Consider the following 16,990-nt stretch of genomic DNA (forward strand, 5'->3'; position numbering starts at 1 on the left):
TCACATCCATAACAATTCCTAGGAACTTTCTCTATGACAATACGCAGAAAAATGCTTTTAATAGTGACAAATATGGGATGAAGACAATGAGAGTATGCCATCTTATTTCTCTGGGCCAGCACTGTTCTAAGGACTTTGCATGTTAAGACACTTAATACTCGCCTTCCTGCTAATGAGGTAGATTCCGCTGCTATTCCCACTTTACAGCTGGGAGAACTTTACAGCATGGAGCTGCCCAGGGACTCATGGTGGGGTCATAGCTGTAAGGGACAGAGCTGGATGCAATCTGCAAAGCCTACTCTTCTCCACCGCCCTCTGCTCCTTCTGGGTGCTTCCTCAGTGCTGCCTGCGAGCATAGGCAGGATGCTCTGAAACCCCCAATGACCTAGAAGGAGCCCCCTCTGGCTCCTGGTCATCCCCCTGGCCTGGACCCTGCTGCTCTCCTCTTGCTCACTGTGCTCTAGCCCTTCTGTCACTTCTCAGAGCACCTGGAACTTTCTCTGATACAAAATATTCTCATTCCTCTGCCTAGAATACTTCCCCTCCCCACCCCACCCCCCGCCACAACTCTTGGTTTGACTGGCTCGTTCGCTTCCTCTGTGTCAGACCCTCATTATCACCAACACAGGGCTCTCTACCAGCACTCTGTCTAGGGAGGACCAGTCTTTAATTCTGCACCTAAGCCTCATGTTTCTTCCCTGCCTCCTAATGACTTGTAATAGCTGTAACGGTGTGTGATTCAGTCAATCTGCTTTTCCCCGTACAGTGGAATATTCCTGGGAGGTGCTGTCTGAAAGGGCCTTGTTCATAGCCGCACTCACAGTGCCCAGCAGCGGCAGGGCTTCGGCAAAAACCCTTTTGAAGAAACCAAGTGAGTTTCTGGTCCCTGGCTGCCCGCTCTATACCACAAGGGAGCCGTTTTGCTTCTGCCTCCCGTGGAGTCAAGTGTTTGCTGAGCAAATACTCCAGTGTGGTCTGCTTGGTGACGGGGGCTGATGGCTTCTGGAAAGCAGCAAGGGGCCAGTGTGAGCTCAGAGCAAACGCCAGCAAGTCATCATCAACTGGTTCAAATTTCCTGCGCATCTTTTCAGTCAGCCATCAGCTTTGTGGCCACACAGCCACCGCAATCCCCCACGGAGCTGAGGAGGAGTGAAAATTGACCCCACATGTTTCAAACAGTGCGGGCTCCTGGTTTTCCCCTTCGCTACCTTTTATGTATCTGTCTGTTACTGGGGTGAGTGTATCAGGAAGTTAATGCACAAGTGGGCAGGTAGAAGGCTAGAGACTTCCAGTCCGAGCCCATGTTTTGATCTTGATCAGGCTCGTCCTGGTTGACCATACCAGGTCTGTCAGATCTGAGACTTGACTTAAGTCCTATTGTGATGCTGGTCACTTCCGGACCACACTGGTTCACAGGCTTGTTCCTCCCATAGTGCAGTCCACTGGGAAAGCCAGAATTAGTCATGGCCTTCTCTGGAACCAGCTGGTCTTCGATTCGGGGCCAGTCTCCCTGTGTGTCAGGAATGAGAAAGTGACCCACTCTCCCCTCCCCTCCCCCATAGCAGCTGATGAAGGAAATTGTTTCAAGTCTCCCTGGTACCATGGAAACAGATGGCAGACGCGTGGCCTGTGTACACTTACGACCTGCTGGTCACTTGGGACCTGGTCGATGGGCAGACCACCAAGGGAAGAAAGGAAGGTGTGCCCAGGGCTCAAGATTTCAAAGCTTCAGATGTGGGAGGGAGGTAAGACAGCCAAGGGCTGGAGCTCAGGGAACTCCTGAAACCCACCCAGGGAAGGACAGGCTGTCAGGAGTAGGTTTGTTGAGACGAGTATAGAGAGAAAACAGTTTGGCAATTCCCTGAGCCGTCTATGGGGTCACATAGAATCGGACACGACTGAAGTGACTTAGCAGCAGCAGCAGCCTAGGGGAACACATTCTTCTCTCTTCGGAAAGTGGGTGTGTCTGCCCTGCCTGGTGGCCGGGCTTAACCGTGCTGCTCCCGGAGTGTCGAGGACTAGTCCCCCTCAGTCTGCCATCAGCTGCACCTCCAGAATTAAAAGCGTTTGAGCAGCGTTTCTCCATGGAGCTGAGTTCGTTCTCATGGCTGGGATGGTAAAGAATTTGTCCGCAATGCAGAAGACCCGGGTTCAATCCCTGAGTCAAGGAGAGCCCCTGGAGAATGGAATGGCTACCCATTCTGCCTGGAGAATTCCACAGACAGAAGAGCCTGGTGGGCTACAGTCCATGGGGTTGCAAAGAGTCAGACACAGCTGAGCGATTAACACTTTGTACACTTTCTCCACCAGGCTGAGTTTGTCCCCCAGGGTAGATTTGGCATTGTGTGGACACAGTTCGAGTTGTCGAAAGTGGAGTGGGGAGGGTGCTTTAGGCACCTAGTGCAGATGCTGCTTAACCTCCCACAATGCATAAGGCAGCGCCCCACCCCCTGACCCCCGCCCCAGCACAGAGAATCATTCTGCCCCAGATGCAAATACTGCCAAGGCTGAGAACCCCTGGATCAGTGTCTCTGAAGGTACAGGATTTTCTGGAGTAGAAGCTCCTGTAGTTGCAAGGAAGGATTGCCCTTGAAGTGCTGTCACAAGTCAGGCTGTGCTTCTCTAACCCTCAAGGGCATGAGACTCGTTACCAGAGGACCTTGTGTGAACGCAGATTCCGATTCTACAAGTCTGGGTTGGCTGCCATTGCCCCTGGTCCGCAGATCACATTTGGAAGAGCAAGCGGTTTTGAGTGCATTCATAATCTCCCCTTCCTTCCCTTCTCACTCTCCCTGTCTCTCCATCCCTGTTCCTCCAGCCTTCCCTGTCATACTCTATTCAAACCCTGTCACCTGGGAACATGTGGTGGTTAAACCTCACTGCCCAGATGACAGAGTCTCTCTAGCTGTTGCCAGTTTGAGGTTCAGGGTGTTGATGAAATCAGTCGACTTAGTTGGTAAAAAAAGAACCCAAGGGACCTGAGCAGACTACCCCCCAACACACACACTTAAGTAAGCTGGTACCCCAAAGGCATTTTTTGCATGGTCTCAGACACTTAGCCTGGACAGAGCCCTTGACTTTGGGGATGCTCACACATGATACAGTTTCCCAGACTTTTCCATTTTAAACCAGAGGTTGAAACTGTTTCCAGAAAGGGCCAGATAATAAGTATTATAAGCTTTGCAGGTCATGTAGTCTCGGTCACAGTGACTTACTCTTGCCATCGTAACAAGGAAGCAGCCATAGACAGCATGCAAATGACTAAGTGTAGTTGCTTTCCAATAAATCTTTATTTACAAAAATAAGTACATAGTGAGCTGGATTTAGCCCCTGAGCCATAGTTTGCAAGTCCCTATTCTAAACAATTCCTTTTTCTTCACGTTTCTGCTTCAGAGAAAAAAGAAGAAAAAAAAAAATCTGAAAACCTAAATCACCAGTATGGGTTGTAAATAGAGGGCAAGAATGAGTAGATATTCTTTCTTTTACGGCATTAAAATGTGAATGCATCCTTCAAGTGGGCAGAACCATAATTTTCTGCCTATGCCAGTTGTTTTCTGTGGTTTTGTTTTCATTTTGTTTTTGCTGGGGTTGAGAGGGGTTAGAAAGGGCAATAAATAAGGAACAGCAAGAGGTACCAACAGAACTGCCAGTGCCTTTAAGTCTGCATTTTCTTTCCTCTGTGCTTCAGTGAATACTTTCTACCCTTAGGATCAGTGGAGGGAGGGGACACCACAAAGATTGCCTTTCTCTTCCATCAGACCCAAAGCTTTCTTTGAAGGTATTGATTTTTTGCATCGTCACTGGCTTCTGTTAAAACCTTCTATTTGCAATGAGGGGCCACTGCTTGGACAGAAACGCTTGAGTGTTGCTTAAAGCGCCTGGCTGCATTTTCCAGTTGACAGTTTAACCGCAGGGAACCACAGGCTAAATTCAATACTGACCTCTCTTTGTTGGGGCACGTCCTGTGGGACCTGAGGGAAACCCACAGCCCGTGCAGTGTGTGGACATTTCTCTTGCTCCTGGCCATGCTCACTCCAGGGATAAAGATAAATCGCAGCGTTTAACTCCCCGGTCACCATCTAGAGCTTCTCACAAAGGCCACTTTATTTGGAGAGGAGAAAACCCTCTCTGTCTGTTAGTAAGACAGGGTGCCGCTGGAGGGGAAAGCAACTTGGCATCTGTGTCTCGGGCTGTCTAGTGGGATCTTCTGCCAGGGTCTCCAGGACTTGCTGGGACCCTGACAATGCCAGTGTTAAGTGTGGGGTCAGACCGTGGATTTCCGCTGGCGCTCTGGGGAACTCTGAGTGCAGCTTCTGCCTCCTGTACACATACACATAGCTGTGCTCATTCACACACACCTACACACGCACGTGCACACATAGAGTCATGGCTTGGGCAGCAAAAAAAAAGTACATTTATTGCAGGAGAGCTGAGGGGCATCGAGAGCCCCATTCAAGTAGATTGTATTGATGTGCTAAAAAAAAATACACGTTTCCCTTCTTTTTAAAGCTGTTTTTTAAACATTATTTTTGACTGCACTGGGTCTTTTGTTGTGATGCACGGGCTTCTCATTGCAGTGGCTTCTCCTGTGGTAGAACGTGGGCTGTACGGCACGTGGGCTCAGTAGTTGTGGCATTAACCACTGGACCACCAGGGAAGTCCTGATGTGCATTGTTCTGACACTGAGTCTCACGCTACATGGAGAGTGTGCGCTCTTTCGTGGGGACCTTTTAGGCCTTGTTTACTTTCTTCCCATGTGTCGAACACCAGGTGCTGAGATCGGGGCTAGAAAGCAGGAACCAGCTCTGGCCCTCTTGATGCTTATAGGCTTGTCCTATAGAGATGGACAGAGAATCACAACCACACAAATTTATGACAGTTGTGACAAGGCTTAAAAATGACATTTTTCTCAGCTAATCATCACCACAGCTTGTGAACTCAGGTACTGTGTTATGCCCATTTTACAGATACATCTCAAGAGGTCTCAAAAGCTGACCCAAGTCCCCTTACCAGTTCTGCTCAGAATTGGTTCTGGAGTTGCCTCTTCATTGAAATATGAATCTATTCACACAGAGGACAGTCTCAGAAATGTATGACTTTGGGGCTTCTAAGAGGCAGGTTCAGGAAAACAGCATACAGTATTTGCTAGACTATTTCTCCTGACCCTAATTTCATTCCAGGGCTTGAGTAGAAAGCCCAGCAAAAAAACATCACACCCTCCTCCATAGCTTTTGTTTCTCAGTGTGATTTTTGAAGAATTTTTTTTTCCTTCCTTACATTTGTCTGCTCAGGCTAGTCATTCATCATCTTGCATTGCTCTCCTCTCCCCTCCGCCTTCAGATTGGGGAGGTTCTGGGAGTGATTAGGCTGTTGTAAATCAGCTTTTATGATGTGTGCGTCACCGATAAGCAGTGCGGAAAGCAGGAGTCAGAGGACTCCACTCCTCTTGCCCTGACAGTTATCCCAGTAATGAAATTTAAATTTTACAAAAAAGCGACCGAAAAGTATGATGCTTGGCAGAATAGTTTCTCAGTAGGCATATCCAGTGTTTAAACTGGGCCCTTTAATGAGAACACTGCCTTATTTTTACACCATTTTATTGAGTTATAACACACATAAGGTAAAACAACATTTAAACTGCACTTCAAGAAGTTTTTCCATGTGCATTCTTTTACAGTCATCACCCAGATCTAGGTGGAGAACATTCCTGTGCCTTGAATATCTCCCTTGCACCCCAACCCATTCTCTTGACCTCTTCACCGCAGACAGCCTCAGCCTCTTCTTGAACTTCACGTAAATGGAATTGTACTGCGTGGACCCTTGTGTCTGTGGGCATTTTCTATGAGATTCATCCATGTTGTCCAGTGTAGATATTCACTCTCATTGTGTAATATTCTATTACAGCATGGTTTTTCAACTGGGGTGGTATTGACATTGGGGGCTGGATAATTCCTGGCTGTGGGGACTGTCCTGTGCATTATAGGGTGTTCAGCAGCATCTCTCTGGCCTCTACCCACTAATGCTAGTAGCGTCCCCTGCTGCTGCTGCTAAGTCACTTCAATCATGTTCGACTCAGCAACCCCACAGACTGTGGCCTGACAGTCTCCTCTGTCCACGGGTTTCTCCAGGCAAGAATATTGGAATGGGTTGCCATGCCCTCCTCCAGGGTATCTTCCTGACCCAGGGATCAAACCTGAGTCTCCTACGTCTCCTGCATGGGCAGGAGGTTCTTTACTACTCGTGCACCTGGAAAGCCCCAGTAGTGTCCCCTATCCCTAGTAATTTCCCCTAGAATTGAAAACCATTGCATCATGTCACTGTATTAGAATTTTAAGAAACTTATTATATGGAAATAACTTCAAACTTGCTGAATAGCTGCAAAAATAGAACAAACAATACCCATAATGTATTTACCTACTTTGTTAACAGTTTACCCATTTGGTTTATTATTTGCACTGTCTTGCACACACACATATACACACACATACACACAATGTATTTCTGAACCACTTGATAGCAAGTTGCATCTATCTTGGCCATTTACTACCATATACTTCCATGGGTATTTCCCAAGAATAAGTTTCTTCTCAAACATGCTCCCAATTATCAGTTAACCACAGAAAATTTAACATAATGCATTGATCAGTTAGCCCTCAGTTCAATTCAGTTCAGTCACTCAGTCGTGTCCAACTCTTTGCAACCCCATGAATCGCAGCACACCAGGCCTCCCTGTCCATCACCAACTCCCAGAGTTCACTCAGACTTGCGTCCATCGAGTCAGTGATGCCATCCAGCCATCTCATCCTCGGTCGTCCCCTTCTTCTCCTGCCCCCAATCCCTCCCAGCATCAAAGTCTTTTCCAATGAGTCAACTCTTCTGTCCCAATTTTTGGCATTTAGGAGAAATTATCCGTTACAGTGTTTATTTTTGCTTCAGTGCAGATACCAGTCCAGGATTAGGGATTGTATAGTTGCTGTGGTTCCTTAAGATCCTTTAGTCTAGAACGTTGACTCAGTCTTTGTCTTTTATGATACTGGACCTTCTTTAAGAAAAAAAACAAAACACACAGTGCTTTTTCTTCTTCATAGAACAGTCCTCCTTTGGGGCTTGTCTGGTCTTTGCTCCTGCATCCATTCAGGGTGTGTGCGTTCTCGACGGAACACTGCAGCAGTAGTGTGTTCTCCTCCGACCACTCCATCCGGAGGGGCATGATGTCGATGGAAACTCGTTGGTAATGGAGGTAGTCAAAAGTGTTGCCTGATTTCTCCTCTGCAGAGTTACTAAATTTTGCCTTACAGGGGATAAGCAATATGTGGGGAAACATTAACACCATGCAAGTATCCTGCTCTCCAAGCAAAATTTGCCCAAGTTGAGCAGATTTCACATCTTGCACAAGCCAGTCTTTACCTACAATAGTTAGAAAATGATGATCTTCCGAATCCAGTACTCTTTCTGTATGTACAGTCCATTCTGTTGTACACAAAACACACTCTTTCCCCCATTTATTTATTGGTGTTTTTACTTGTTATCAGTATAGATTCAGGAATTCTAATTTTTCCAGTGGTTTATAAATCATTATAGTTTTAATGCTCAAATTGCTCAGCTTTGGCTGGTGGGATCCCTTTGAAGCTGAGACGTGTGTTCTTCTGAAAACCGGCCCCCTTCATTTTCCAGTCTTAAGCACTTTCTTACCTTTCATAACATAACAAGATGTTCCATGCTCATCTTTGTTCCATGCATCACCTTCCTTCCTCCAATCCTGGAATTAGCCATTTCTCTAAAAAACTCCTGTCTAAATCCTTATAATGGGGAAAGTAGACAATACCACAATTTATTTATCCTTTCTCCTGTTTAACTAACATTTAAATTGTTTTTGGTTCTAGACTAATATAAGGAAAGCTTCACTGAATACCCTTGTGCATTTTTTGGACCCATAAACTGATTTCCACTGGGCATGTAATCAAGAGTGGCAATGGAAAGTAACAGAACAACAAGGACAGAGAACTGTATTCAGTATCTTATAGTAACCTGCATTGGAAAAGAATTATATATTAGAATATATAATTTACATATTTATATATATTGTATATATGTGAAAAATCTAGAAAGAATTTATATATATATATGAAACAATATTTAACTTTGCTAAACACCTGAATCATTGTAAATCAATTATACTACAATTTAATTAATAAACAAATAAAAAGAAAGCATAGAATCTCCACTCTGGTTATATACCCAACAGAAATGAGTACACTAAGATCACCAAAAAAAGTAACACAAGTATTTAAAGCAACTTATTCATAATTCATATATATACATACACACACATACATATATGTATGTATATTTAGTTTTGGGCTTCCCAGGTGGCTCAGTGGTAAAGAATCCACCTGCCAATGCAGGAGACGCAGGTTTGATCCCTGGGTTGGCAGGATCCCCTGGAGAAGGAAATGGCAACCCACTCTAGTATTCCTGCCTGGGAAATACCATGGACAGAGGAGCCTGGCGGGCTACAGTCAATAGTGTCACAAGAGAGTTGGACATGACTTTGCAACTAAAATAACAACATATTTAGCTTTAGTAGATACTGCTTCCCAGTGGCACTCGTGGTAAAGAACCTAACTGCCAATGCACCAGACTGAAGAGATGTGGGTTCGATCCCTGGGTCGGGAAGGTCTCCTGGAGAAGGAAATGGCAACCCATTCCAGTATTCTTGCCCGGGAATCCCAGGGATGGAGGAGCCTGGCAGGCTACAGTCCTTGGGGTTGCAAAGAGTCGGCCGGGACTGAGCACACACAGATACTGCTAAGTGGTGTTTCACAGTGCTCATGACATTAGTTTTGTGAGGGGAGAGAAAGTCGTTGGCCCCAGTAGGTGGGGAGAAATAATCAGTGGCAGGGGTTATAATGGGCCAGTGCAATTCAAAGACATGTCGCCTGTGACCAGAAATGACAGAATCACTATTCTTTTTCATTGATAATAATCAAGAAATGCTGAGATTTTGCCACCTGGTCCGTTCTTAAACTGCTTTTTTTTTAGAAAGAGTGCTATTTTTAAATGGACAAAATGGAAGTTACTGAAGTCAAGAATCTCCTCCTACCTTCAGATTGCTTTTAGTCTCAGTGGTGGTAGTGACAGCACGTCAGGACTGCAGGGCTCCTGCTGTTCGAGAGCATTAGGATCACTGCTTGCCCCCAGCCCCACCCCAGAGTCCTACTGACATCTCTGACTGTTAGGTGTCCATTTGGAATCTTGGAACAGCCATCTACTAAACAGCCTGAGAGGATAAATATCCCTCTGTCTACTTCCAGGGAGTCAGTTGGTTTTCAAGATATCTGGGATAGAGGCCAAGGGACAGCAGGCAGACCAGGAAATCACTGGAGGCTAAAGGTGAAAGTGAGGTGGTCCAGTACTATGGGACTCAGCTGTAGGTTCAGTGTTGCTAGGAAGTACTTGGGCATGGCCCTGCCTCTGACACTTAAAGGTTCTTTGTCCAGAGAACGTATAGATCATCATTAGAACCAAAGAGGTGATTGAAGCACTTTGGAAAGTGAAATTCTGAACAGAGGAAACATTGTAAAAAAGATACACCGATAGGCTCCTAAGTAATTTTGATGAAACTTTGGAGGCATGACTAGTCAAAAGAAAAAAAAATGCTTTTTAACCAGGTGCCCCCTCTAGGTGGACGCTGGCCTGCTGTGGAGTGGGGAGAGCCCTCCCTCCCTCATACTTTCTCAGCAAGCTTTTGTGCAGAGTACAGCTGTGCGAAGGTTTACAGCGACCCTGGTTAGATGACGGTTTCAGTGACCCATGGCGACGGAATCCTCATCGCTGCACATTTGTATTAACCTCCGTGAACCTCTCCTCTGTCTCCCTCAGGCCTCTCCGCGGATGGTGGCGCCAAGCGCCAGGAGCACCTCTCTCGGTTTTCCATGCCAGATCTCAGCAAAGACTCTGGGATGAATGTGTCCGAGAAGCTGAGCAACATGGGCACGCTGAACTCATCCATGCAGTTCCGCAGCGCCGAGTCTGTTCGCAGCCTGCTGTCAGCCCAGCAGTACCAGGAGATGGAGGGCAACCTCCACCCGCTCAGCACCCCGATCAGGTACAGAGACCTGCAGGCGCACGGAAGGATGCATCAGAGCTTTGATTTCGATGGGGGGATGGCGGGCAGCAAGCTGCCGGGGGCAGAGGGCGTGAGGATCCAGCCCATGAGTGAGCGCACACGGAGGAGAGCCAGTTCGCGCGACGACAACCGCCGCTTCCGGCCCCACCGGTCTCGGCGATCACGACGCTCTCGCTCAGACAACGCCCTCCACCTGGCCGGCGAGCGTGAGGCCCTCTCTCAGTTAAAGGAGAGACCCCCCCTGAGAGCCAGGGAGGACTATGATCAGTTCGTGCGCCAGCGGAGCTTCCAGGAGAGCCTGGGCCAGGGGTCCCGGCGGGACCTGTATGGCCGGTGCCCCCGGACCGTGTCGGACCTGGCTCTGCAGAATGCCTTTGGGGAGCGCTGGGGCCCCTACTTCGCTGAGTACGATTGGTGTTCCACCTGTTCCTCCTCCTCCGAGTCTGACAACGAGGGCTATTTCCTAGGAGAGCCCATCCCCCAGCCCGCCCACCTGCGATATGTCACCAGTGATGAGTTACTGCACAAATACAGCTCCTACGGCCTCCCCAAGTCTTCCACGCTGGGTGGCAGGGGACAGTTGCACAGCAGGAAAAGACAGAAGAGCAAAAACTGTATCATTTCGTAATCCAGTGGGGGGTCAGGGAGTGGGGGAAGATGGGAACTAAGAATGTAGATTCAGAAACTTGCACTGTTGGAAATTTTAAAGCGCTTTGGGGGTGGGGGGTTCCAGGGAGAGATGAGAGGAGCTCTCCCTTGATGGAGGCAAGGTTACCTATTGACTCCATAGGTAGTCACGGTTCTTGGCATGTTGAACATTATTTGCACATTTCACTTTGGAAACGCCGTAGGCTCAACGGAGGCCAGGGTTGGTCACCTCTTTCTCTGACCGTCTGTGTTGAGTTGCCACTGGCAAGATGGCAAAATTGTTTCCTGCTCGCTTATATATATATATATACATACACACACACACAAACACACACACACACAAACACACACACATACACATATATATATATAGCCTCTCTGGTTTTCTTCCTTTTAGGACCCTTTTTCCAGTAAGTAATTTGTTTATTAGCCAGGACCCCACACTAAGTTATTTACATGTCCATTGTAAATGCGATGTAAATGAGAGTTCTGATAAAATATTTTTGTATTTTGTAATATCAAAGGAATTTCTATATCGTAGGACTCAGTGGAGCCTTGCATGCACATCTAGCATTGTCTTTTGAGTAGTATTACAGGGTGGTCAAGGACCACTTTTTTTTTTTTCTTTTTTTCTATACAAATTTGTTACATGTCAGTGAGACCTTTTTCAAAGGATTTTATTCAATTTGGCTTTTTGTGACTAAAAAATATAATCACAAATTACCTGTTACACCCAAAGCATTTTATGTTCCATCCATCGTAAGGAGCCATCCTTAAGTCTGCTCCCACCCTCAGTAGAATCTCTTCTCTACAAAGTGATAGTAATTTTTTTTTAAATTTATAATTGCCAATGTAACTTCTGCCAATTAGAAAAACCAACCAGTGTCAGTCACGTTCCGTGAGAAATGCCATCCCCGCTGGAAACACTGACGTTGCTCACCATTGATCTGTCCTGTGGGGAAAACAAAAGTGACTGTGAGTGGTGCCGTTGTGTGATGTCAGCATGACATTGTTTTGAGTGTGGCATTATTTCCTGGTGCTTGTTTCCTGGATTGTATTATCCGCTTTCCTTTACCAAGGCAGACAGAACAGCTGCCTTAGCCTGACAACCGGTTGTCCTCAGCGCAAATGAACTTCAGCTTTGGGAAATTCAGGCCAGAAAGGTTCCGAGGGGCTCTGGGAGTGACGGTGCTTTCTAGGTCGTAGGTCATACGTGGAGATGGAGGGCCGCTTCCACCCGCTCAGCACTCATGTCAGGTACACAGACCTGCAGGCGTGGAAGGATGCATCAAAGCTTTGACTTCGAGGGGATGGCAGGCAGCAAGCTGCCGGGGCCGAAGGGTGCAAGAATCCAGCCCACAGATCAAGGGTAGAGGCTGAAGGGGAATATGAAGGAAAGTCAGGGCAAAGAAGAACTTCCAGAAATGAAGTATAGGAGAGGTGAGAACCACCTTTGGACACCTTCTGGTGCTGGTGGAAAACAAAACAAAACCCAGTTTAACTCATTCTATAACCAGAGTATCTGGGTTGCCTAGAAAGATTGAGCCACTCAGGAGATTTTGTGTAATGGTTCTGGAAAACAGATGTTGCTGAAAGAGGTTTCTGTTTTGAGCTTTGGGGACCGTCGGTCAGATAGAAAATGAGCTCACAAGTGAGTGTGCTTAAAGAAGACATTTAACGGTTGTGTTGTTTATAGTAAAATAAAACCTCCTACCTAGCTTCGGTTACAAGTGAAGCGCTTGCTTTAACTTCCATTCTCCTCCTTCCCTTCATGGATTGTGGATGAAATAATCCATTGGGGGACCCACCTGTAGTGAGATGTACTGTCAGTGTGGTGTACAGTGTATCTCAGTGGCCATCTGCCATGGTGAGGTGAGCGTGGTCTCTTTTCAGTATAGTAGTTAATATTTTCTAGTGTTTTTTTATGCAGAGGATGTGGAAAGTGGCTTTTTAGACACCATCCCACATGGGTCTGGGGAAGGAAGGCTGTAAAGGATGTGGAAGTGGCACTCCATTCAGGATGTATTAAAATAATTTGCTTTTCAGGTATTTATATGCCATTTGTCATTGTCACTGATGTTTTTGAAAAAAGCGATGCAAATGTTGGTTGTGGCTGTTTTCCGCATGCTTTCTTCATATCTAAATGCTTCATTAATTATCCAAGCCTCTGGAGAATTAACTCTATTAAGTTTGTATAGTGAGTTTGTAAACTGCTTGGCAAACTGATAAAGACATAATGTTTACCACCACGCTACCAACGTGGCAGGTTTCTGGTAGAAACCGGGCGAGTCAAATTTGGAGTTCTAAGTTTCTGGATTGATGAGAATAGAAAGGCATTTTGGAAAAAGAGAGACAAAAAGTAGATTATTTAACTTAGCAAATAACTGAAAATAATGTCTGTCTTCCGTGGCCTGGAATCCGAGGAAAGAAATTCTCCTAGTAAATGTTGTTTTCTTAATCTGTCCTTTTTAGAGTACCTCTTAACATTTCCCCAGTGAGGCTTTGACCACCATCAGCAGAAAGAAGAAAGTGCCCTAGACATTGGCAACTGAGCAGTATGCAAAGGGATGAGAGGAATAAGCAGTTTCAGATCTAGCCACCCAGGGAACATCCATCAGCTGAACTGGTCAGAGCTGGAGGTGTGGTGAGATACAAGCCTCAGGGTCAGACAGTCGAAAAAGCAGGATCACCTCCATCTTGTCCACCACTGCAGACGCCTCCTCCCCACCCCAGACGCAGCCAGGCACCCTGTGGAGATTGCTGGTAGAGGCCAGGTAAATCCTCATCGCAAGGATGGAACCTCCAAGGGAACGCCTGAGAGAGGGCAGGTCGTCACTGTGTTGGGAATTCTGCCTCTTAGTGATAACTTACACCTAACATCCCAGAATCCCATTCCCCAAAATTCAGCATGTTCCTTTCTGAGGCCGGATCTGATCCTTACGTGATCATCACCAGGAGCTCTTACTTAGTCAAGCTTTCCTCCACAGCTGAGGCTTGCAGTCATCTCTTCTTAGACCATCATTTCACCTTTAATAGACTGTGTTTAAAAAAGTATATCTTTTCCCTATTTATTTTCTTCTCTCATGCTTTGGTTTGGTTTTTCTTCCTACCTCTCCTCATATTGATCTTCTTATCTTTTGGATAAAACCACACTTTAGCATTCATTTCATTTCCTGTTGCTGCTCAGTTCATTGGCAACAGAACTGGCCCTTTCCCAAGTTAGAAATCAGTGACAGTTTTCTGAATGGCACTGCCAGTGCCTATCAACCTTGATATTATGAGCAAGTTTCTTAGCAGGCTGGTGGCATTCAGGTAGCCTTCCATCTGTCATAGCATTCTGGGATTTCTACCAAGTGTGAAGGTAAGTGAGGTCAGGGAAACCAAAAACATACTTCTCAGTTTTTGCCAATGTTCAAAGGTGGGGGTGGTTTTTAGAGTTGGTTGTTTGACCCTGTCCACCTATATTCACCTTCTGTCCACCCTCCGCCAGCCCCACAAACAAGCAGTTTGTCATTTCTCATATGGGAACTGAGGCTAGCTCTTTTTCTTCCCCTTGTCCCATTCTATAGGATGTTTCTTCAATACAACAAGATTATATTTTCCTCTTCTGCAATAGCTTTCTGCTTCTTGGGTACCACTAGCCATTGTTGAGTTCAGGTGGGGCTGTCTCTGCCATACCTATAATGTGGGCAGATAGAACCAGGGTACCCTTTCAGAGAGCATGGATGCAGCCTCAGAAATCTTTGCAACACTTTAGCCAGCCAGGACCAGTTGATCCGAATGGATTTGCTTTGTCTGATAACAAATCTTACTTGTGAACTGATTCTTCCTTGTGTTTCTACCCTGGACTCTCTTGCCATTTTCCCAAAACAGTTCACCAGCTATTCAGGAAGCATCATCCATAAATCACTGTGCGATGCCAATCCCTGTGCCCCTGTATTGCAGATGCTAAAGGAGGCTGACTTCTTTAGACTAAACAAAAATCTCTTTGGCCTCCTTTTCCATTTTTGGATTCTTGGCCAGTTATAAGCAATCTGTGTTTGCCATTTTGCAGAGGTAAGATAAGAGTCCGTCCTATTCTTTTCTAGTCCCACCTTCTAATAAAGAACACAAATACTTAAATTCCAAGGAGAAGTGCTCTTTGCATATTTCTCTCTAACAGAAACCAGATGCTAATGCGTAAGAAGGAGGATCTATCTTTGACAAAGGAAAGTGGACCTTGAAATCAGTCATCTGAGGATTTCATGCCAGAAGGGTTGCTATCAGCAACTGTTTAGCACCTTCAGGGCTTTGAAAAGGACTCTGCGGACAGCATTCCAGGTACAGAACTCAGCCAAGCCTCCTCTGCCAATCTTGAAGGCAGTTCCAGATTGCTGCCTCTTGAGGTATGTTTCTTAAAGCGTGAGAGACGTGGAAATGAAGAGAATTTTGTCTTGCTTCCAGTGGTCAGTCCCTTTGGCGCCTCAGCAGACACCAGAGCCTGTTTGTCTGACCACTTGGAAGTAGTCATCAAGGTTAGAGTTAAAAAAAGATTGCAATCCTTTTCCATTTTCTCAAAATAGAAGTCCCTTCAATACTCCCAGAAAGTGTGAATTACTGTTGGGGGCTATACTAGTTTATAAGCTTACTTCCTGCTTATAACTTTCCCCAGACTAGCTTTTCCCAACAGGAATCTAACATTGTGTTAGAAATTACTTCTGTGGTTTAGATACAGAATCCATGAGGGGGTAGGGGGAGTGTCTTATTCTATCCTGAGAGTTTTGAGATGTCCCTCACCCTACCAAGTATTTGGCCATTGATGTTCCATAGGTCACTGACCAGGCCTTTTTAAATGTTTCAGAGATAATTACTCAAGCCTTTCTAGTTAATTTCCATGTTTCTCCGTAAAGTATTTGGTTCTATCCTGGACCCTGACTTCGCATTCTAAGGCCTGTGGGTCCTTTTTCCCTAGCAGATGAGGACCTCGGCAGTTCTCCTGCTCCTAAACGCATTCTTTCCTGTACAGGATCATTTTGTCCACCTTCTGCTTTAATTCCAAGCGCGTAAACAAAACCTCAAAGGGCCTGAGAAGGTAAGGCACACCAGAGTCTGTGTTGTGTGTTGGGTGTCAAGCTATTTGTGAAGAAGGTCCCTGCAGTGGACCTTTGGTGTGGGCTCTGCCAGAGACTGTTGTGAACACTTTGCTTGAGATCCGTGCCCTGTGAAATGGATATGATGTTTTACTGATGTCTGTAATACATTTGTAAACTTCCAATAAAATTTGAATAAAAGAAATGTTGCCGTTCTTCTCAGTCTTCCATTACTTTCTAGGCTTTTGGAAGTCTTTGCCTTTGAGCATCTCAGCAAAAGAATAGAGAAGCTGCAGATGTCAGGAGAGGTGAGATTTGCTATGAAAGATGAACCTGATTGTTCAGATCAGGATTTCTCAACCTGGGCACTATCTGCATTTTGGTCCAGTCCATTCTTTGCGGCATAGAACCATCCTGTGTATAGTAGGATGTTTAACAATATTGCTGACCTCTACTTATAAGATGCCGATAGCACCCTGCCCCAAGTTGTGACAACTAAAAATGTTTGCTCACATCACACCCATTAGGGTATTTTTTTAAAAACGAAGAAGGAAAAAGAAAACAACAAGTATGGGCATGGATTGGGAGAAACTGGAACACTTTTGCACTATTGGTAAAAATATAAAGCAGTGCATCTTCTGTGGAAACAGTATGGGAGTTCCTCAAAAAAATTAAAAAACAGAACTACCATATGATCCGGCAATTCTGCTCCTGGGTATATTCCCAAAATAATTGAAAACTGGGCTTCAAAGAGATAATTAGTATACCCGTGTTGATAGCATTATTCACAATAGCTAAAAGAGGCAACCCAGATGTCCGCTGATGATGAATGGATAAGCTAAATGTGATCCAAACATACAATGAATTGTTCTTCATCCTTTGAAAGGAAGAAAATTATGACACATGCTGCAACATGGATAAACTTGAGGACCCTAAGCTGGGTGAAATAAGTCAGTCACAAAACGATGTTTGTAATTCTGCCTTTATAAGCTACCTAAAGTAGTTATATTCACAGGCACAAAGTGAAAAGGTGGTTGCCTGGAGCTGATAAGAGCTCATGGGAAGACCTTTGAGTATACATTTTCTCTTTCCAAGATGAGAATTCTGGAGATTTGTTGTAGAGCAATGTAAGTGTACTTACTGC

General features: G+C 45.6%; 1 protein-coding gene across 1 annotated transcript in view; it reads left to right on the plus strand.

The window, feature by feature from the left end:
* PRICKLE2 (prickle planar cell polarity protein 2) overlaps positions 1-16,051 on the plus strand; it is a 351,661-nt gene extending 335,610 nt beyond the window's left edge. The window contains exon 9 of the mRNA XM_042236613.2: positions 9,883-16,051. Within this exon, the coding sequence (XP_042092547.1) occupies positions 9,883-10,757 (875 nt within the window). The 3' untranslated portion in view covers positions 10,758-16,051. The remainder of the gene's footprint in view (positions 1-9,882) is intronic.
* Positions 16,052-16,990: the final 939 nt, after the last annotated feature.

This window comes from Ovis aries, chromosome 19 (genome assembly GCF_016772045.2).
Source record: "Ovis aries strain OAR_USU_Benz2616 breed Rambouillet chromosome 19, ARS-UI_Ramb_v3.0, whole genome shotgun sequence".
Lineage (NCBI taxonomy): Eukaryota > Metazoa > Chordata > Mammalia > Artiodactyla > Bovidae > Ovis > Ovis aries.